The sequence below is a fragment of the Netta rufina genome (assembly GCF_964035555.1).
Source record: "Netta rufina genome assembly, chromosome: 10".
Classification (NCBI taxonomy): Eukaryota; Metazoa; Chordata; class Aves; order Anseriformes; family Anatidae; genus Netta; species Netta rufina.
The window spans coordinates 14,162,892-14,185,521 of NC_140133.1; the positions used below are offsets into that span (position 1 = coordinate 14,162,892).

At 33.2% G+C, this 22,630-nt stretch overlaps 1 protein-coding gene across 1 annotated transcript in view; it reads right to left on the reverse strand.

Annotated features, from left to right (window-relative positions):
* The window catches only part of CFAP20DC (CFAP20 domain containing), a gene marked incomplete at both ends in the record, with an annotated part of 62,369 nt that overhangs the window by 31,787 nt on the left and 7,952 nt on the right, over nucleotides 1-22,630 (reverse strand). Inside the window, 8 exons of the mRNA XM_084292550.1 lie at nucleotides 1,589-2,002; nucleotides 3,702-4,033; nucleotides 7,622-7,777; nucleotides 8,346-8,526; nucleotides 9,214-9,350; nucleotides 11,846-12,010; nucleotides 14,677-14,833; nucleotides 17,019-17,133. Of these exons, the coding sequence (XP_084148676.1) occupies nucleotides 1,589-2,002; nucleotides 3,702-4,033; nucleotides 7,622-7,777; nucleotides 8,346-8,526; nucleotides 9,214-9,350; nucleotides 11,846-12,010; nucleotides 14,677-14,833; nucleotides 17,019-17,133 (1,657 nt within the window). The remainder of the gene's footprint in view (nucleotides 1-1,588; nucleotides 2,003-3,701; nucleotides 4,034-7,621; nucleotides 7,778-8,345; nucleotides 8,527-9,213; nucleotides 9,351-11,845; nucleotides 12,011-14,676; nucleotides 14,834-17,018; nucleotides 17,134-22,630) is intronic.

A 22,630-nucleotide genomic window follows, 5' to 3' on the forward strand; every position in this document is an offset into this window, starting at 1 on the left:
AGTTATTTTTTTCCCAAAGCATACATAACTGTTTCATTGATCCACAAAAAAGAGAAGCATCTATCCATTTGGTCTGCAGTTGTTGAAGATATTATGACCCCAAATAACTTACATTAATGATCATGCATCAGCTGGATTCAACATCCTTGGGAAAAAAAAAAAAGGCAAAAATTCATAAAGAAGCAAGCCTGGGGCTAAATACTATAGAACTCCTTGACCTGCAAAAGAGATAGTTGCAGGGGATTATGATCCATACAATAGGAAGTGGCATGGGTAAGAAGAATGAAAAAATGATTATTCATTATTTCTTATAACAAACAGAAGAATGAGAAAGCACCAAGAATGCAATGGTGCATTAAAAACAAATAAAAGAAGATAGCTATTTTACCCCACTAATAGAAGTTAAATTCTGAATTCATTGTCCCAAGACAAAGGCCACATGGACATAGAATGAAACTATACAAGTGTGTGGAAAAAAAATTTCCACCCCCAGTTATTTATCACAAATACAACACCTTCAGCTCAAGAAATTGCTAAGCTATGAAGGCTAGCAGGAAGTCTGCACAGCATGCTGGTGAGGTATTGCTGGATGCTTCATCTGTCCTTACACTTTTCCCTAGGTATCTATGATTGACCACTGCCGGACAGAAGTTGTTAGCTGTATAAGTCTTTAGTCTCATGAAGTATTAGGTGATATCTGAAAAAAAATTGATCTCTGAAGTCAGAAGAACAAACATGGCCTGTTCCATTCTCAGGTGCCCAGGAATAAATCTAATCAAGTCATAACACATCTAGAAAATGTTAAAAGATATAGGACTGCAGTAATTCTAAGCCTAAAAGAATTCTGTCCAAAAATGGAGTGGTGACGTATTTGTTCATTTGCAATTTACAGAATATACTTGATTCTTAAGCTCCAATTCCTCATTCAAAGTACAGTTCAAAGCATGTCATTTAATATAAGCTGAGAAGACAAGAATTAACTATTAGGAAGTATGTAAGAACATAATTAGCTTCAGACAAATTTGTTCTTAAAATACTGTAAGTTTCTGTAAGGAGAATCCAGGACAAAAATCTGGGGATAAAACAACACTTTTGTGAATGTAACAGTTCCTTTAGTAGTGTCACAATTTAGCCTATGACACAGCCTCACTGCTAGCCCTCAATCACATAATTCATCTTTTCTCAGGACTGTTGCAGAGCGACTATTAAGTATCTAGAGTAATACTCTTTCTATGGTCATTAATTAATATAAAAATTGAAAGTCTGTCAATTTTCCTTTGTAGTTTTTCTGACCAAAACTACTCATGTATTTCTAACTTGCATATTTCCAAAATGCGAGTTGCTCAGTTACACCTATTTCTATCATGAACCTGTGTGATTTCTGTTTTATTTGGAGTACAATTTTATGCACTGCAAAAAAAATACAAAATCAACTTTCAACAGATTGAGCTTGGTAAACACTGTTATGAAAAACCCAGAATATATCCAGATTAAAGATACACTATTTTGCACTTCATACAAATGGGTACATCTCCTACAGCTTCTGTATACAATGCAACAACTTAATTTCAAAGTAAAAACTACTTACACAAGTCTGTGTTGTCAGACATGAATTTTCTCTTGAGATTTTCTTGAGGGACTTTTTACCAATTGATGGTTTTATCTGACCAGAAACTCCTTCAGGTCTTTCAGTTTTTTCAGATGCATTTGGAGTGATGTTAAAGAATTCAGATTTAGTTCCAGTTGGAGAAAGAGAAAGGGTAGGCTTTAAGCTTCTCTGAGAGATAACAGAATCTGTTTTTCTCACAGTGGAACTCTGTGGTTTTGACAAGATGGTTTCCTCGAGGTTTTGTTTGCTGCATTCCTTATTCTTCCAGTATTCATTTCTCCATGGCATGCTCTTGAATGCGCTCTCTTCAAAAATTGCTGAATCAGATGTTCCTTGCCTGCTGACACTGATCTCTAGATTCTCAGTACCCTGGATAAATTTATTGTTGTCATCCTAAATTCAGGAAACAAACATGGATTTCCTCTCATCATCACACAACACTGTTTTCCATAAAACATTTGGCCTTAAATTTTCAAAATGGCTCCTTAGTTTCTACTGCTTAATTTTAAATTTGCAGATTCTGAGGACTGTCTGCTCTTCTGAACTGCTATTCTGAGTATCCCATAAACATATTTTTACATCTTAACTAGTGAACCAAAGCAGGGGAAGATAGAGACACAATTACACTTCTCAAAACATCAGCCCAGATTTAGAATGCTGGTAACCATATATATATAGCCATATAAATGTAGGTTCTAGAATATTTTGATAAATATTAAATCATGAAATTGTGCCAAAAACGTCAAAAAAGTTCGCTTGATTAACTATAGCACAGCATATGTGTAGTGAAGGTGAGAATGATTTCACTGAGGAACTAGCACTTCTGCTGATGAACTACATGTATATTCCTAGAAAGAACATACAGATGGGCAGTTGGGCAATAATTTCTGGATACATAAAATTGATTGCTCTTGCTGGGGTGTAATTTTAAGAAAATAATTCTAATGACTTGAGGGCTGCTATGAGGAGCAGATGAGATATAGTTTCTTTGTACACTGGGCTTTAATACTGAGGTATCAGAGTGAAATTACCTATCAGACTTTGTAAGAGTATGTTATCTTATTTGATCTTACTCCTTTACTCTTTGAATTACCTAAGGATAGAAAGTTTCTTCACTGAAGGCTTCACTTTCGGCTTCACAGTCAAAACAGCATATTTGATTGCATTCTGACGTGTGGACACACCAGCCACAGTCACACGACTCCTGTGGCCAGAATGAGTTCTTGCTTTTGCTCTGGGTTTGGCAGAATCAACAAGTGCTAACATGGCAAGTTTCACTACAAAAAGTCCCTGACAGGAATTTGGGCTGAAAGCATGGACATTTATTTAATTACAAAATAAGCCACTTGATGGTGAATTATTCCACAGAAAGAAGCAAGTTTTATCCTTTATTGACTATTTGACTCTTATAATTGAATAACAACAATTAACTATTTCAGTGACTAATTGGTAAATGCTAAAGGGACTTTACAAATACTTGTGGTTTTCAGTTTGCAGGGTGAAACATTAAAAATATTAAAAAAATACTTCCTTTCTTTCACTAATCTTATTGGTGAAAGATTTCCACATTACAAAAGAATTAAACCTGGCAATGCTCACACAGCTCGAATAGGATATAAAGAAGAAATACCAATCATCAAGTGACTTTAAACATATGAAATTTCTTAATTTACTTTTGACAATGTTGGTGAGCAAAACAGCCCCTGCTTACAGTTCTAAAGGGCACAGTGAAGCCTTATTTACTGCACACTCATTCAACCATAACAGACATATATCTTGCTGAAATCTACAATGCAGGCTTTCCTAAAATCTTTTCTGTTGTAAGGATGCTCAAAGCATACTTACATGTATCTACTGACATAGGGGTTGACAGAGAGTTAGGTTTCTTTTGTCCACTTGTTACAGAGGGAATACCTTCATTTTCACCCCTGTACTCAGTTAGACACAGCAACCTGACAGAGACAAATCTACTGGTAGGTATATAGGGAAATGATGATTAATCCTTCCTGTCTACCTTGAAGACAGAATCTCATCCTAGGAGTTTTAGGATGAAGACTACTTTATCAAGAATTACATGTGCAAAGTGGCTTACCTCTTCACTGCTGTCAGTTCCTTGAAAGTTATCTGCAATCTGGATTTCCCCATGGACTTGGTTACTGTCTTGCTTCAAATCCAAAGGGAAAATGCAATGTTCTGGTGACCTATTTGGAGATTTCCCATGAGGAGCTGACCGAGGTCTTGATGAAAATGTGAAAATCTCTTTATGATTCGCATGGTGATCACCTGTTTCATTGCTCTGATGTTCAGCAGATGCATTCTGTGGCGAGGTTAAATTATGGCAGGCTGAATCTTGAGTAGCTACGAACTGTCCACTCTTATCCAACTGAACACTCTCTGTAAAACTTTCTGGAAATACCCACTCATCTGAAATGTAAATTTCAGATTTGCTGTAATGTACAGATTTACTGTAATGTAAAACATATAAAGTGCATTTCTATACTGATCACATTTTTTTTTCCTCTGGAAGCTGTACAGAAAATATTTTTTTTAACACAAATATTCTGATGTATCAAATTCATACATTTGGAAGAGTGATGAAGATGCAGTGAAAGAGATCATGTTGCTTTCTAAGAGAGGCAAGGTCAATCAAAATGTTTCCTGATCATATATTAAAAAATCTGCAGGCTAAAATATATGACATGCAAACCTGCAATTTCCAAATCTGAAACTATCTAACTGTGAAGACTTGAAACTGTACAATTGAGTTGCATTCTCCCAAAAATCACAAACACTTGGTGTAAAGTTCACAATATTACAGTCTGCTGCTACTTTATTGTTGAAGTTCTACACTTTCTTTTATTTCTAGTACCTATGGTTTAAATCTCAATTTCAAACTATAGTTCTGATGAAAAATAGCATGACATGAAAAACGTATGAAGATATCTATTTCACCAAGTTTCCCTGAATGCAGGCTGTACTAATCTACCAATTTTAGAACAAACAATAAACTACAGAAATGGATTTAAAGATTGAATGCACCAGATAAACATGAAAAGACCATTTTTATATTCTCATTGTTAAATTATATTTTACTGTTTGGAATGATAGTATAGAAAAAAATGTCAATTTGATTGATTAAAACCAATCTCAAATAGCATCTGAGAAAAGGGGAATTGCTCAAGTATGCAATACTCCCCTATCTTCATTAAAGGTAGTGTGGTGTGGATTATTCACTAATCTGGAAACTTTCTGGCTCCATAAAACAAGGTTACCACCAACCATATTAAAAAAGCGTCACTAAAAAATACTAAAAATGTAATAATAAAGTAGCACAGCAATAATAAAATGCTTGCTGTCACAGAATGGAGTAAATTTACTATGGCATTCAATTCTTTCTTAGTTTTGTCAGAAATATTTACCACTCTGGGCACATGAAGCAGCTTTGAGAAAAAAAAAAAAAAAAAAAAAATCTGAACTACCATAAATGAAAGCAAAAGGAAGAGAAGAATGAGAATGCCAGCAGAAAACAGCTGTCTTATTGTGTTGCTCTGATTCTCCCGCTTCACTGAAAGTAGCTAGTGAAACTACTGAACAGTAGTTCGTAGTAGGAACTAGGTGGAAAGGAGGGACTTATATCTTGTACATTCATGGCTTGCACCTACTTGTTCCAGAGGACGCTATTTTTCAGTGACTAAAGGAAGACAATCTTTAGTCAGAAGCCTCAAGGCTCTTAACGTAATCTTTTTATATTAGATAGTCCTGCTAGTTTAAAGTAATCTAGTATACCATTGCCAATTATATGTAGAAAGGTGTATTTTGTAAATATACAGACATCTCATCTTATTTTTAAGCTGTAAGAGGCTGAAAGAGGCTGTAAGAATTGCAAGATGAACATGTAAGTAATGCAATTTATTTCACAAATATTTTGGACTTTTGTTTTTTTTTTTTTAAATGTCAAGAAATGAGTGACACTATTCAAACCTTTTAAGAACTACCCTTTGTTTGTGTAAGCCCAACGACCTTTTGTTTTGATCAATAACTACAAGTTTTTCAAAGGAGCATACTACAGCAGCATTCTCCTCTCTTTGATCACTCAAGATTGTGTCACTCATCTGACATTATCCGGGTAATTGCAATTACATCTAAGAGGTCATATGCAAATAAAACCGAAACAATAAGAGAAAACATTAAGTCTGCAAGTCTGTCAAATGACGTTTTACACTAGCTTTGGAGTTCAGCAACTTCTGTAACCTGTAATCAGTGTACCATTTTGTTAATAGTCTACAAGTGAAAGATATGGAGTGTTTTGGACCAAACCAAATCCTATTATCTCTCAGCCACAAACTATACTGGAATTTCTTTTTAACTCAGCATTTCCATGTCAATTGTAATGAACAATTTAGAGTATCTTCTTAGCAAAATATGTAAATTACTATGTAATCACAACATTGCAGCAAACAAGATAAATGCAAGAATGATCACCTAAACATCTCATTAGTTCTTCTACACAGTCAGACTTATGGTAAAGCTTCCAATTGCAGCCTAACATTTTAATGAAGGTTTAAACATTGCATAAATAAGATTGGCAAACTATAAACAATACTCCCTCATTTTAGTTTTTCCCTTGCTTAAAAATAATTTACCTTTCTAAAGGTGCTGTGCTGTGCACCTGCTACAGAAGTTATGTTGATTTCAGCTCAGTGATAAATCCAGAAGGTATTATGAATAGCAGTGAACAACCTCTAAAGTAATAAGAAAAGCACTTATGAAAGCTCCCCTTCTCCCATGAAACTTAAGTTAATATTTGCTCGAGCTAATGGCACAACAATTACAGTGCTGTCCCAAGATGATGATGGCTGCACAGGGCTCAAGAATACTAAATTCCTGCTTATAAGAAAAGAATGTTGTATGACAGATTCTTGTTGATACAACTAGTTTCAACTACAATATAAAAGGGGAGACAGAAAATATTTAAGTTTTGCACTTGCTTAGGAAAGTGGTTTTGTGCCAACAACTTGCCATAGGTGTGTACATTAATACATTGTCAGAAATGTCAGGATGATGCTTTTAGCAGAGTCACTGCCACCAAACCAAGCCTGTGGGACAAGATCAAGTTTTTGGAGTTTCCAGACTAGAAAGAACATCAGTCCTGAGGTTTATGTCTTACAGTTCTGACAATGTGCATAAACAGATGCTATGAGAGAAGTCGTCACAGAAAATACTTTTTCTTTGCTTTTATTAGAAAGGTACTTAAAATGTGAATTCAAATGTTAAATGGTTGGTAAGAAGGAGTAGGAGTTCTCTCATCTGATAATGTCAGTATATTTTATGCATATGTTGCATGGTGTAATTTTATTTAAAATTATTATGTTCCTCATTTTTTGTTTGATTTTTCTGCTTTTGAATTTCCCCCCCTTCCCTGTGAACTTTTCCACAAATTATGCTTATCATTCTTTGAGATTAAGTTTTTCCACTGCCATCCTTGGAGGAAGTTCATAACTGAGCATAGCAGACTTTCCTTGATGAACAGGTTGCCTATGGGAAATTCTTCAAAACATATTAATCCAGAAATAATAAGAAAAAAATAAAGAAAATTCACCACTGATCTTCAAAAACAAAACAAAAAAACACCCTGATATTACATGGATATCATAATAGATATCCATGCCTGAATACTTGCCTCTTCTCATACATTCGATGTTTGGAATCTTTAGTGTTAAATTTAATAATGATTTAAAGAATAAATTATTTTTAGTTCTTTCCCTTTAATCATGAGAGCATGGAGTTTTTTCTTTTTTATTCATTCACTGCTCTGGTACTTTGCTTAATCCTACAAATCTTTATCAATGCTCAAAAGAAATTCTGTTGCAGGGTGTTTGATTTCCATAATCCCTGCAGCACATACATTTATATTTTATATGAACTGCTTTTGAGTCCTTTGAAATTTACAACAAATAGTCCCCTACCCCACACAGAACTGAGATGTAAAATAACATAAAATTAGCACCACACCACTGGTTATTTCCCATGTGTTTTGGGCTGCATTTTTTATACATAATCTTCCATGATTGTTCTTGTCTGGTGATAGATCTTGTGGTAAGGGGAGCTGAAAATCTGCTCTTCCATTCTCAGCATTCTCAGACATCTTCTGAGTCTGAATTGCAGAGTCTGAAATGTAATCCAGACACATTAAATACCTGTGAACACTCATACTGTATGTTTTTCTCACAAGAGGCATGGAAGAACAGCATACAGAGAATTGTTCTGGTATACAAACATCTTCCAGAAAGAATGGGAATCTTGTGGGGCAGCAGGAATAATGACAGATACAAGAAAGTCAAAATTTAACACTGACTATGTACACAAGGTAGACATACTATAGAAATTATTTTAAAAAAAAAAAAAAAAAAAAAGGCTTGCAAAACCTACAAAGTAATCAAAACAAAATATATACATATCATGAGGGTAAGAGGAATATGTTTATACCCTGTAGCTACTGCAAGCAGGTGGTGGTCCCTGGCTCAAATACTTAAAATACTTAAATACAGAGAGAATGAGCATTTTTTTCATGCTCATGCAGGAGAACAAGCCGTTATTTAACATAAATTCTTCAGTAAATAACAAGGTAGATAAAGGATGAGAAAAACTGAGAATAACATTTTACATTCAAATTCAGAATTGTGCAATAATTTTGGCAGTTTGTGAACTCTATATATGCTTCACTTTACACTCTTACCATTCTGATGTACATCTTTAGCTGTTCGGTGAGTATTTCTCTTGCCTCCTTGATCTAAAGAATCATTACATGGTGAGAACGACAGCTCCAATCTCTCGGTGTCTTGTAGGGATTCAGTTCCTTTTCCTGAACTTTGAAGTTGGCATGATCTAGTACTTTTGCTACCCACAGTCTTTGTTACCTTGAAAGATAATACTTTTCTTAATGAAAGATAAAGATACAACTCTTTCAAACTACTCAAAGCTAAACACAGATTTTGAACTAAGTTTATTTTGGAATAAATGTTCCTTTAAAAAAAAAAATAATCATCATATTTTAAGGAAACTTTATGGTAGGTACAGTTTTGTGTGGTATCTTCAATCTTTACAGTCTACTAACAGGCAGATTTTTTTTTCCACTGAATGAAAGGAAAACAAAGCAAAGCAAAGTAAGGAAAAAAAAAATCTAAATTTACTATCTGGATAAAAAGACAGTGAGACTTCTGGATGTTCTAGACCTCGGAAGAAGCCCTTTCTTCTTTGGAGAAAGGAATTTTGCTTTCCACCTTAGAATTTCAGTTGAATTGGTTGAGAACAACTAGTGAAAACTAGACTCTCCCTTAGCTTGCTCTTCTGCAGGCTGCACAAACCCAGCTCCTTCAGCTTCTCTTCCCATGCCACGTGCTGTAGCCACTTAAGCATTTTTTTTTGCCCTCCACTGGATGTTACAGTGCCTCTCTTGTATTCAAGGCTCACAACTGAACACAGTACTCTAGATGCAGCTTCTTACCAGTTCTGAAATAAACTTTTAGTATGACTCTCCTGTTTGTTTGCCAATCTCTTCCTTTATAGAAAAGGCAGTGGTTTCATTGTAATTTAAGCCTTCTTACCTCTCCAGATACCCTTGTACTGACTCTTCTGTTTGAAGATGGAGGTGGTCCAAGGATCTTTGATCCAAATGCAATATGTGATACGTCTTGAGTTTTATTGCTGCGTATATTGCTTTTTCCCCTATTAATCAAGCGTCCTAAGTAAAGAAAAATAGTAGTTTCAAAAATATATTACAGTACTTATAAAGAATAAATATTAATACCTTTAAAAATCGACTGAAATGAAAGAATTATGAACACTACACATACACAAAAATTATGTTCCTTTATAGCACAATCCCTAGAAATATGTAGTCAAAGTTCACTATCTTTTTACTCAAAGCAAACACACATTTTATAAAAGTGTGTCAATATACAGGCAAGAAAATGTTGGTCTATTATATAGACATATTTCTAATCTCCTTGCTTTAAAGATTTATTTAAAAAGGGGCTATTAATAAACCTTTTTCTTTTTTTTTTTTGGCATGATTTCTGCAGAACTTCAATGAAAACCTTACTTGTGAGAGGAAGAAAAAACAGCTCTAATTAATAAATAACTAAACAAAAAAAATAATAAATAAGAAATAGAACGGAGGCAATACTCTCAATGTATCACACACAGCTCACCTAGTACACAAGAAGTATTTCCATGGAGTTTTGTTTTTGAAATTAATGAATCTATTGCATTACCAGGGCCGAACCCTAATACTGAAAAGGTGCACTAGTCCTGTTAAAATGTTCTAGCACTTTCATTGCATTTTTTACTGTTTAAAATCTAGATATACTTCTAAATATACTTTTGTAATTATTTTCAAACACAGAAAATGCCAAATGGTCTGCCACAAAAACAAAAGGTAGTCATGAAATGCAGGTGAATGTTTAGAGTAAAATTTAAAAGGTATGGACAGTAAAATAGTTATGTATGAAGATAATTTTATCACCAGGGTGCCAGAACTGCATGTAATAATCTTTTTTTTTTTTCCTTTTCTTCTTGATTCTTCATGATTGTCAGTGAATTCTCCTTATCAGAGCTAATAAAAAATAAGGGTACCTTCACATTAATTTATAATTAAAATTTATAGCGTATGCATTTTTTTTTTCTTGCTGTAACTTGAGTGTTAAATTGCTATCACTTTTGAGAAGTGGATAGAAAAAAAAGTAGAAACAACATTTTGTACATTGTCTTAAGCATTTTTCATAGAATTGTTTAGTCTTCATTTAAGATAAGCTTTATTTCCATTGTCATCAACGAAATGAAAAAAAGATCATGCGTTAGCAACCAAACATTGTATAATTTACTGTACTCATAAGCACAAAAGAAGGCACTTTCTTCCATTAGCTTTTTCCTTTGTTCCTGATGTGACATTTGGTTCCTCCTAACAGCTGCCATTTCACAAGATTAGATGACCCAACATCAATTTCTTTAATTTGCTGACTACCTTGGGATGTTGTTAGCTCCAATTATAAAAGCTGATTTGCATGAAAATCTCTGTTTATGAACACATTAATTGACTGCAATTAATTACCTACATCAACACATAACAGTGTGTTGATGGCATAATGAAATAATATGTGTAATTAAAAGTGGATGAGACTAAAAATAATTTGGGCTTTTGATTATCAAATAAATGAGAAGTTTAGTGGCTAAAAAGAACATTTTCCAATTGAAATGTATTTAAACATACCAAAGCTTCCATTATCAAGGAGGCCTGACTTCGGAACTTTGAAATGCATGTCTGGTAGAACATACGTTATGTACATAACATGAAATTAAAAATAAAGATTAAACTTTAAGCTGAAAACATTTCATTTTCATGCAGGCCAGGGATGTTATGGTTAATTACGTTACCATATTTCTATATAAGCTATATGTATCTTCGTAGTTTGGATGACAAAACTTGAGGTTTAACTAGGAGACTTGTTTCAAACAAACATTTTTTTTTGTTTAAATATATCACTCACACTATTGTACTTATTTAAGTTTTACAGTCCCTCTTGTTTTGACAACCTAACCAAAAATGTATGATTTTTGAGTGCTGTCACCAAGTGGCTGAATTCCAGTTTCTTTTGCTATTTAAAAAGCAAACTTGTAATTGAACTTCACAACACAATTTTGGCATGACTACTTGTAGGGCAATAACACTTTAAAATATTATTTGCCCTTTAGTATCACAATAATGGTACTTGCATATAAAAAAAAGCTGAATCTAATTTAAATAAGTAAATACATCAATGGTCTTATTCGAGGCAAAAATCTAAAACCCTTCCTATTCATTTCAGAATAGCGGAGAATATTCTTGGTCATATTCTTATATGAGTTTTGTTACTGTAAACAAACACGTATAAACGTACTTTTCAAAGAAGTGTAAAAACTGAACAGCCTCACTTTAATGTACATTTGAAAGACATACCTCATAATTATTGTTATTATAAATCCCACGCTTGAGTAAGAACTGTTCAGGTTGCACACACATCTCTGAAACTATAGAATAAACATGTGTCTGTGTGCTCATGCTATTACAGCTGTACAAGGGTTGTGATGTATTTTAAGACACTGGAAAATTTTAACATGCACTTTTGCAAAAAAAACAACAGTTATTTGTATGTTATTTGTATTTGATCATATTCACAGCATTTTAGTACATTAGAATACCTGTTTCTTGCATTGTTACTGGATAACTCTTGCATTTTATTTCTGGCTTGTGAATTTTAGTCAAGTTCAGCAATTGTGTAACTTGCGGCACATCTGTATTTAGCTGGCAGGTTCGAGGAATAACATTTATGGTCTCATATGGTGTAAATGGAACAAAGCACATACCTAGAATCAAAAAACATGGGCTTTACTTCATCCACAGATCACTCAATGAAATTAAATTGGATTTACACTATTAGTTTATTAGATTACAAATATCATAACAATTTAGTAGATGACAGTAATTTGAAAACTTTACTATAATTGTTAATTTTGAGACAATACATGTTATTTTTTAAGATTTTTTGTTTGTTTGTTTTTAGGCCAAAAATTCTGAATAAATTTAAACTAAAAAATTCCATATTAATGTATGGAATAGTCAAAGTAAAACCAGTTGTTTGATTTGGCAAGTGAACAAGTGAAACATAAGGATAAAATACATTTTGCTAATATTTGATTACAATTACACTTTAATTCTAATACTGCTATACTGATTTCAAGACAAAGTGATCATCTGAAAATGGCACTGGTATCAGTGGGATGGAAGTGGTAAATAGCAAAGTGCCATATATGCAAATAAAGATTTTGACAAGTTTTAATTCCAAACTTTGGATACCATTACACTTCTTTTACACTAAACCAAAAAGCTGTTGACCTATTTGTTCTCCTGACAGCAGGCACTAGTAGAACATGATCTGATTGACTCTGCTTTCCCTTTGATAACCAATATAAACTGAGTTTATGGAAGTTATTTTCTATGAAGAAATGATTCCAGAGTCAGAACCCTTCCTGAAGTTCTGAGGTAAATTCTTACCAATTTTTAGAAAACTAGACTACAGTGAGCTAATGAATGTTAGTCTATTTTCCTCTGATAAGAAGAGGAATATATAAACCCAAAGCTAAACATGAATAATGGATCAAGAATTAGGAACCTAACAAAAATTCAGTTGTCTCATGCCATATTTCAGCAGTGGACACATTTATTTAAACAAGATAAATGCTAGCTACTTGTTTTTCACCAAGCCTGTATACTATTTATTTACCACACTAAGACAATACTTTGTTAGAAAAAACAACACATAATGTAACTTTAGGATTATATGGAAACTGGAATCTATGTATATAGCAGGTGTATGCACCTCAATATCACAGGGCAAAGGTGATATTTTCTTTCCTGTTCCATCTCAATGATCTCATTTAGAAATAATTTCCTAGTATACGTGGTTTTTCTTTTCCATTTGCAATCATTTTAAGAATACAAAACACAGTGTATATAAGCTACTACAGAAGAATAACACGTTACACTTTGAAATCACTACTCCCACCACTGAGGAGGTTTAAGCAAAGAACTTGACCCTCATTAAAAGTTACGATGTCACTGCACTAAATGGAGCTGAACTGATCAAGTCCCAGTCATCTGAGAGGAAAAAAGGTTTATCAAATCATGATTGTTAACTGAAAATTAATTAATAACAAAAAATGTCTATTGTTTTTCTGTAATTGGGTATGAAGTATACAGCTATTTTAATGCAGCCAAAACCTTGAGCTGTAACCTAATTTTAAAACTTGCCTAGATAAGGAAATTCATAATCATACAGAAAATACTAATGCCCACCAGCTGTGTAATAATCATAGAATTGATAATCCAGTAATTAAAAGTGCAGTTTTTTACCATGCCTACAGTTCATTAAATCTGTCTACTCATTATGTTAACTACATTTTTGAATTTTGGAACTCATTTAGACCATTTATGTGCATTTCAAAAACTGTTTAGAATGGAAGAGAGAAAATAATGCATTGATGGAATTGAATTAAATTAAAGCCAGTGATGTCTCTAACTGCACATTCCATTGAGAATTTACTGGATTCTCTCTGTAGTCACTTAGTGAATTAATATTTTTTTTCCAAGCTCACCAGAAGAATCACAATGATTGCTCTCCCATATTGGTTTAGGTTTTCCAAATGGAAGATAAATTTTGTTACACTTACAATACTGCTACCCATCTGCTAAACATCCCTCCTTCAGAAAACAGAACCCTTTCTTTCTGGTGTGTCCTCTGAAAGCCAAAAAATGAAAATCTGAATGATAATGAAGCTGAATTTGATCTAGGCTTCTTCTAAATAAGAAAGTGTCAGTTGTGCTTTTTCAGTTCCTCCTCTATTACTGTAAATACCAGTGAGGAATGAAGTTCTCTCCCTTAGAAAATAATGATTCAGGATTTTGATCCTGGTTTGGTGATGGGTAGGCTTTGACCAATATCCTGCTCTATTATAATCTCTAATTTTCAATCCACCACCAAAATTACTTTCCCCATAAAAAAGGACACCATAGGATAAATGGACTAGAGATCACAGAGAGGTATTTATGATAGCTTCATACAATACTGTTTTGTTAAAGTTTTGTTTAGAATTATTTAAAAAGAAATCCTCCATCTGCTCCTAAACTCCAAAACAAAGAAAATAAGTACCAGTCAAATGCTCTCTCTTTTCAGATACCCTCTTCTTGGCCAAAGCCTTCTATCAGTGTAAGAAACCATAATTAAAACAAGTTGTCTACTTGATAAAACTTACCAGAATTTCTTCAATAAAATACTTTTAATGTATTCAATGCTTAAGCAGATGAGTACACATTTATTTGTCACCTGAAATCCAACAGATTTAATATGCTGCACTGTCACTTTAATTTTCACAATATCGTGTAATCTTTCAAACTGCAATTCTGATGACCAAGAAGCTTTTGATTTTATAATATGAACAGTTATGATTAAGTCTACAAAGTAATTATAACACACCATCTTCCTCGGCTGTATCTTGAGGCTTGGATTTTAAAGTGAAGATCTTTCTCAGCTTACAGTTAGCTGAAATAATAATTCCATCCAAAGACTGGAAGACAGCTCCTCTGAATATTTCACTGGTGAATGCTACCAAGTCAATACACATATTGCACCACTAGAAAAAGAAAACGATATTCTTTAATAAAACCCAAACACTAATCATTGCAGAAGAGTAATAGTGTATAGTTATCAATAAATGAAGCCTCTGCAGAGTATTAGATTTCACAGGCTGTGATCCATAATGCATAATATTTTGATATTAAAAAAGGTATTTCTGTATTTGCTTTTAGGACTATTTTTTATACGAACAAATCACTACATATGACCTACTGACTGCCAGTCCAAGTGAACTCAGTTCCCTAGCATATCCATAATATATTTTGCAGCTATTTCAAAGTAAGCAACTTGTAAGAAAATGTATTTATTGAAGGTATTCTGGAAAAAAATAGTCAACATTACTTTGTAAGTTACTTATGCTCTTAAGTGCTTAAATGCTCCAAAGGTTATACTTGTACGTGGAGATTTTTTTTTTATTTTTTTGGGGGGGATTTGTAAGAAATGACCTCTCCCAAGCTTGTGTCCATTATACACTCAGGCAAATTTCCAGTATGGACAAGACCCCAGTGTACTATAAGATCTTAAAATTACTTCTCATTTATAATAAATGTTACCCACTCCTTTAAGACATTTCAGGAAAACAAATTAAATAATGACAACTAACTCAGTTGCTGACAATCTCACTTAAATATGTATTTTAATTCGCATCAGATAATTGTTCTGTTTGTTTGAGGAAACACTGTTAGAACACTAACATCAGCGTCTTACACTCTTCTGCACTATTCCAGTAGTTCTTAAAATTCTCTTTTTTTTTTTTTTTTTTTTTTCCATTTGAACATTGCATATTGCTTTTTTATAATTATTTTTATAATACAGATAAAGATTTATAATACAGATTTATAAATATTTTTATAATACAGAATGAATAGCTAATCAGCTAAGGTATAAAATAAGTTAAACTATAATAGCCTTGTAAAAGACCTACTTAGTCACTGAAAGTAATATACCCCTTTCTTTAAGTAAAAGCTGCAAACTAGAAAGGGAGATAACCACTTAAAAAAGAAAGATTCTTTTGTATCCATATACTCCAAGAAATACAAACCTACTCTTTAAGAGTTAGGGCATTTTAAGGGTAAAGGGTTAAGTTTATTAAAATATTTTGTCATTATAATTGAACAGAGCATTTAGGTCTCTGATGAATCTTTGATTATTTAAATTAAAATACATAACTGAAGTTCATATTCTGATTGAATTTAATTTAATATACATTAATGCATACTTTAATCTTGAAACATTTCTGCTAGCCTGAGACCAAGAGCAACTAACTGAAATCATACTGAAGAAAAATAATTTTATTTCAGTGGATGCTGAAATAATGGCAACTTCATGGGTATGGTCTGATGCATATTATTATTATTATTTTTTTTTTTTAAATCAGATCTTTCCAGAAAGTAGAAAACTCCTGAAATCTAAAATTACCATGGCAGCCTTCAGCTAAACTACCTTAAAATAAGTCGTAACTTCAGAGGCTTCTGTAAAATATTATCTCCCATGTCTAGCCTCAAATCCACAACCCTTTAATGCAGTAATTGTTATCTAGTTGAAATCTAACTATTCACATCTTCAAAGTATTTTCTAAAGCAGTATTTGAGATTTGAGTCTTTAGAAGGTTATATGGTAACCTCTCAAGTTTTCCGTCTTGACAGGTATTATCATATGCTGGGGCTGGGTATGGGATAGAAGAACATAGGGGAGAAGGTGACGGCCATTGCTTTATCTTCTTCAGTTTGAAATATACAGTGTTTTATATATTCTGGAATCTGGAGAATCCTGAAGTACGTGAAAGTAGCCATCAGCTACAGTTGAAAGCTGCAGCTCCAGCAAATGTAAAAGGTCACCACAGGAGAAGGTACATGTGAACAGGAACACTAAAAAGAAGAATTAGAGACACAGAGAACTTGTACACAGGCTGAATAGACAGTTAAAGTGACAGATAAACACATCACAATCAGTATTAATCTTGGAAAATGGGAACGAACTCTTCCTGGTAGAAGGGTGGAAGAGTAGAAGTATGAAGTGGTTCTGATACCATCCAGTAGATGGGGCATAGACTTACTGTGAATTGACAGGAACTGCATTCTAAAACAAACAGTAATTTCAGCAGAGCTGTAGAATTAAATGAAATCCTTCTGCTAAAAAAGTCTGCTCAACCACAGTTCAAGGAATGTTCCTGAAGTACCTACTATTTTGCGCTTGATCACGTGTAGAGGAATTTTTGCATGCAGAGGGGTTACAGACAACTCCTTGTGGACCGTTGATAAATACAATCTTCTTTTAATATTTCCTAAATCAGTTATCCTGCAAAACAAAAGCAGGAGAGAACAGAATGGATCTTTGTCAATTCAATAATCTAGTATCTTTGGCAATCACAAAAAAACCCTGTTATTCATATGCAGAACCTTTATGTCAGTGATAGCAATAGAGAATTTAAGAATTACTTCTTTTACAAGATGAGTAATGAGATTTCCTTCTCAAATTCAACCTTGGTGGCTATATTCCTGCATATATCAAATCACTTTACATGCTAATTTTATTTCAACAGTCTACACTCTTTCCTAGATTTCCATAGCCCTTCAGACTATGAAAGAATTCAATTTGTTTGAAGTGCGAACCCAGTAGCCTTTAATAATCACACTTGTTTCTGCCCCTTAAGCTTGTGTTATCTTGGGACACACTGTCACCTGCTAACTAGAAAAACATTATTTGCTTTCTTTTCCTAAAAATGCCTCTGTCATTTTATATAGACTCTTTGTTGGCTTAAAAATAAGACATTGTCTGATCGTTTCACTTTCTGAGCACATACCTTCAAATGGGAAACATAATACAGAAGTTTATTGCTCACTATTCAGGTCATCTCACAGTGACACCAAGGACACAGAATTCGAACATTTCTAATAGATTTAGACCACAGCCGTGATCACAAAGATTAGGTTTGCTTTAAACTGATAAAGAGACTGCTTATGCTCTGCTTTCTTCAAGTTTTGTGAGCAGCAAAATGTTGATATTGCCCAGCAATACCACCCTGTGAAACTGGAGAACAGACTTTAAAAGTTGCAATCTCTGTGGGGAAATGATGATTAATTTACCTATTATTTTTGAACAAGCCCATTTTTAACAGATGGGTATTTCTCTATAATTAGCAGTCCCTCTGACAAGAGGACAAATAATTACAATAAACAACTGTCAGTTTTCATTTCTTATAAAAAGTAATTACTCATAAATAATTATGATTTAAATGCTGAGTTCTACTTTAAAATTGTGAGACTGCCTTGTAGGCTACACATTTTTTAAATTAAAACACTTTTTAATTAGCAAGGACTACCTGTAGCTGAACTAATGAAATGCTGTCACCCAAAATTTGCTGATAAACATCCTGAAACGTTCTTGGGATTCCTTGGGTCAACTTAGAAAGGCATTAACTCTGGAGCAAGTTACACATTTCATCTATTTTTGTGAATTCAATATTTCAACCCACGACAGCATTCAGTTCAAAAATCACTGAAAGTATGTGAATATTAAAGGGCTCTACTAGTACGGCTGATAAAAACAGGTTGTTTCCCCAAGTTGTTATGAGCATCAGGCAAAGCAAAAAAAGTTCACAGGCCTTACAGGTCTTGCTGCTTCTTTGTTCTCCCTTGCTGAACTTTGCCGCCTGATCTTTAATCTATCCGTCCTCATAACATCAGTGGGTAAATCAAAATGGAGTGGAAGAGCCTACTAGCAGTTTCTTTAGAGAGACTAGTAGTTCCTCAAATAAATTGCATGCACCTCAAGGCAGGAATTTCACTTCTGTGCCAGGGTAAAGCATTGCATCCTCAGCACTGCTATTGAGAGTAGAATTCAGTATCAGCTGCACATATATTTATGAGTGGATGAATAATACCATCAACCCCCTGAAAAGTGCTTTCACCATAGGACCTTAAAGCGTCTTACAATGATAGCATTCTGGGCTTGATTTTGCTTTTGAAGAAATTGGGGTAAAATGTGAAATAATTCACTTAATATCATGAGCAAGTTGGCCACATAGCTAAACCTGTGCTCCAGGTCCAGGCTCAGTTCCATCCATCATATTTCATATGATATATGAAATTCTCATATACCCATTGATGAAAAACCCATGGCTGCATTTTTTCAGAAATTCTCTACTCTGCTCTAAATCCTGCTGTTCAGAAGTGCTATGAAACTAAGGCACCAAAGAATTTTAAAGAACTGAAGTAGTGGTTGTTTGAAACTGCCCTATGTGCCCTGGTTATGTGTATAGCTGAGGAACCTGGTAGTTGCAGTAAACTGTGTGCTGAAAAACAAATAAAAATACTATTCCTGATGAAACTCAGTGTTATTCTCAATGGAGAATGTTGCTTTAAATAATGACATGACAAAACAGTAGGACCCTGAACTTAAGCCATGCATATCTCCAAATAACTGGCTATAAAATCTTAATTTCACTTTATAACATTAGTTCAAGAAATATGTTGAAATGACATAGTTTATTTTTGTATGAATATTTTTATCTTTCTCTCTTCTGAAAAATATTCACTGTAATAAAAAGAACATTACTAAATGTAAAGCTCATTTGCATTCTGAACTGCAATACAAAACAGTCATTTAGATAAAAATATACACATTTATATCAGAAATATATGTCTAAAATAAAATGCTTTTTTGTGATGGCATGTATGCTATAAAGAAGAAGCAAACCCTAGATATATAGTTATAATCACACCTAAAGAAGTTTAAAACTTATTTCAGCAGATAAATTTAGAACAATAAAAATATTTATATTCTACAGTAGAAATGAGGTAAACATTTGAAGAAGGGGCAAAATTGGAGAAAGAAGATGGTCTTAAAATTCTATAAAATAATTTATGTTTTTGTAGAAGAAACAGAATTATTCAGGAATTGGTGAAACTTTGACTCAGTTACATTGCTCCTTGGGAAATAAAATGAAACAAATGTCTGATGAAACACTTATCTGAAATAATTCAGACAATGGGAGTTAGAACTTTAGAACTCTCACTTGTAAAATGATTCAAGAGTACTTGTATTGAAACTCAACCTTTTTTCTCTTATCAAACAGCATCACCTATGTTAAACCTAAAAAGAAGAAACATCTGTACTACATTTCTTGATTTTCAAAGATGTATTTAAAAAAATCTATATTAAGAGTTAATGTATTTTTATTACATCTGTGTTTGAGTATTTATATCTAAGGGTCAGACATGTGATAGAAAAGTAATGAGACCATGTTGAGAAAAATGAGGTAGTCAACAGGAAAATCAACCTCATTTATAATAATATTCCTGTGATCAGCAGGTGCATAACTCTCCCAGCTATGGCCATTAACTGCATTCATTTCACACTTAACATCTACATTTGCAAAACATTTGAAAGTAAAATTACCTTCCAATTCAATTTTCAATTTTATTTTATATAGTCTACTTTGATTGACTATTCTCCTCACAATGGTAACTATAGTGAGATTGCAAGTAAATAGTAGCAACTACCCAAGAGTATAGATAAACTCATCTTCTCAGATTACCTATTCACTTTGCTATGCTGTATGTATAATAATTTATAACCATTTGTTAATGTTCAATTCAAGGCTTAAAATGAACTTAAAAAAATGACATTGGACTGTTGAAGGGATGCTTCATTTATTAGGCTCACTTGTTCTTAAAATGAAAGTGTTTTTCTCCTTATAAATGACTTAACCTGGAAGTTTACCAAACATGAAAGCAGATATTTCATTAATGTTGCTATGCAAAGAGCAACTGTCATGCAATTTATTATTCATGGAAATTTCTATATATCCTGGTTGAAATCCAGGCAGAATCCTCTGGTAAAGTTTAACTATTAGTATGTTAGCATATTAGGTCTTAGTTATCATAGGGCCTTTTTCTCCATAAATGCTACATGATTCACAAATGTTGGATAGTACCATCATCAGAGCCACTTTAAAGACAGAAAAACAGAGGAATAATAATGGTTAAGTGATTCACCATGGTCACAGATTCTTAAATTTGCTTTTTTTTAGGAATGATCTGTATTTCATTCATGTTTTATTTTACTCGCTACTTGTAAATTGGTCTTGTAGGAGATATTATCTTATTGAACTGCCTGTCTGATCTTCTGAAATCCAGAGCACTGTATTCTGCCCTCATTAAAACAGACTTAGTTATGTGATAATCAATCAAATCTCTACAAAACAAAAGACTGAGAAGATTTATATGTCACATAGGCCTAGGGAACAAGATGCAAAGAACCATCTTTCTTTTTATATACTGGAATTTTCTATGTTGATAACCTTTTTCTGGAGACAAGGAAAAAAAAAAGAAAACAACAACAACAAACCAAAACAACAACAAAAACCCACACAAGTCCCCTTAAACAGTATCCATAAAAAGGCAGTACCACAGGTGGCTGGTTCAGAAAGAGAATCATGAAATCTGACAGCTAGAATATAAAAGCTTTCCAAATGCTAGCAATTATGAAGAAATGGTGATTCCTGAGCTCTCTCTGCAAGATATTGACATACTTGCAATCAATTCTCCAACGGAATGATCTGATATTTTCAATGATGAAGAATAATTTGTTGTAAAAGCTTCATTACACATAGAACTTCACAAACTTCCCCAACCTCCCCCTGCAAAAAAACACTGTGGAAATGGTCACTGATATTTTCATACATGTTCTGGAATCTTCTATAAATATTTTAACATCTTGGTTTTGATACCTGCTCATTCATGTGGCTCTTTCTCTCATTTTCAAGTATTTAGTAAATTCTTTTTAACAGCATGGTGGTATGTTCCTGTGAAGCACAGCCAGCTGTGGCAAATCATTTAGAAAACTGTAATTCTAGAAAATAGGTTTTGATTTGTTCAGTATAGACAAAGTACTCTAATGAGTATTAATATGTGGAAAGTTTAGTGCATATATCTTTTCCAGAATCAAATTATCCTTATAATGCAGTTATTTATGCCTGTAACTAATTCTGTTGTGTCTTTTCTTTAGTTTATTGACTGTTATTCTTTTCAGTTTATTTTTTGTTCCACGAATTTATCTACTCAAGAGAGACAATCAGTCTTTTCATGTTTACAAAGAAAAGGTTATGTTCATACCTGCTATATGTAATGCATCTTTTAAGTACAGACATATTTCTCACATTTAAACCTTTTATTCTAATTACTGAATTATGTGAATTGCTAAGAATTCCGCCTTTAAAAAGACAAAACTAAGTTTTCTTGCTAACACTGGTTCCTACATTTATCTTACTTGACATATGAACATCCAGAACAACAAACCCTACCAACCAAACATACACGATTCAATTTACTGCATGTTATTTAAAGTGATGCACCAGCCAAAATACACATAATAAATATTTTTCTTCACTTTATAAAGTCGTAGAGCACAGCTATTTATTCTGTAATATCACCAGGACATCAGCCATTCAGAACCTTAGAATTTATGTATTAGTCAGAATCAGATATCATGCTAGTCTTGTCTGCTTTAATTGTGCCAGGATTTGATCACTTTTTTATTTTTTTGTTAATTCTCATAAGTTACTATAAAAAGATTATCATCAAAATAACTGATAACACTCCACTTTTTAGCCAACTGTGCCTCCAGGTGTGAGTAATTTCATCAGTGTTTCAGGATGTGTATTCAGCACCACCATCCTCATTTCTTTCTTTCTAGCCTTGGAAAACATGTACATTTACAACAAATTTTGAACCTACAGTTTTTAATATATATATATATATTTGTTATAAAAACATGAAAAACTGATTCTGAA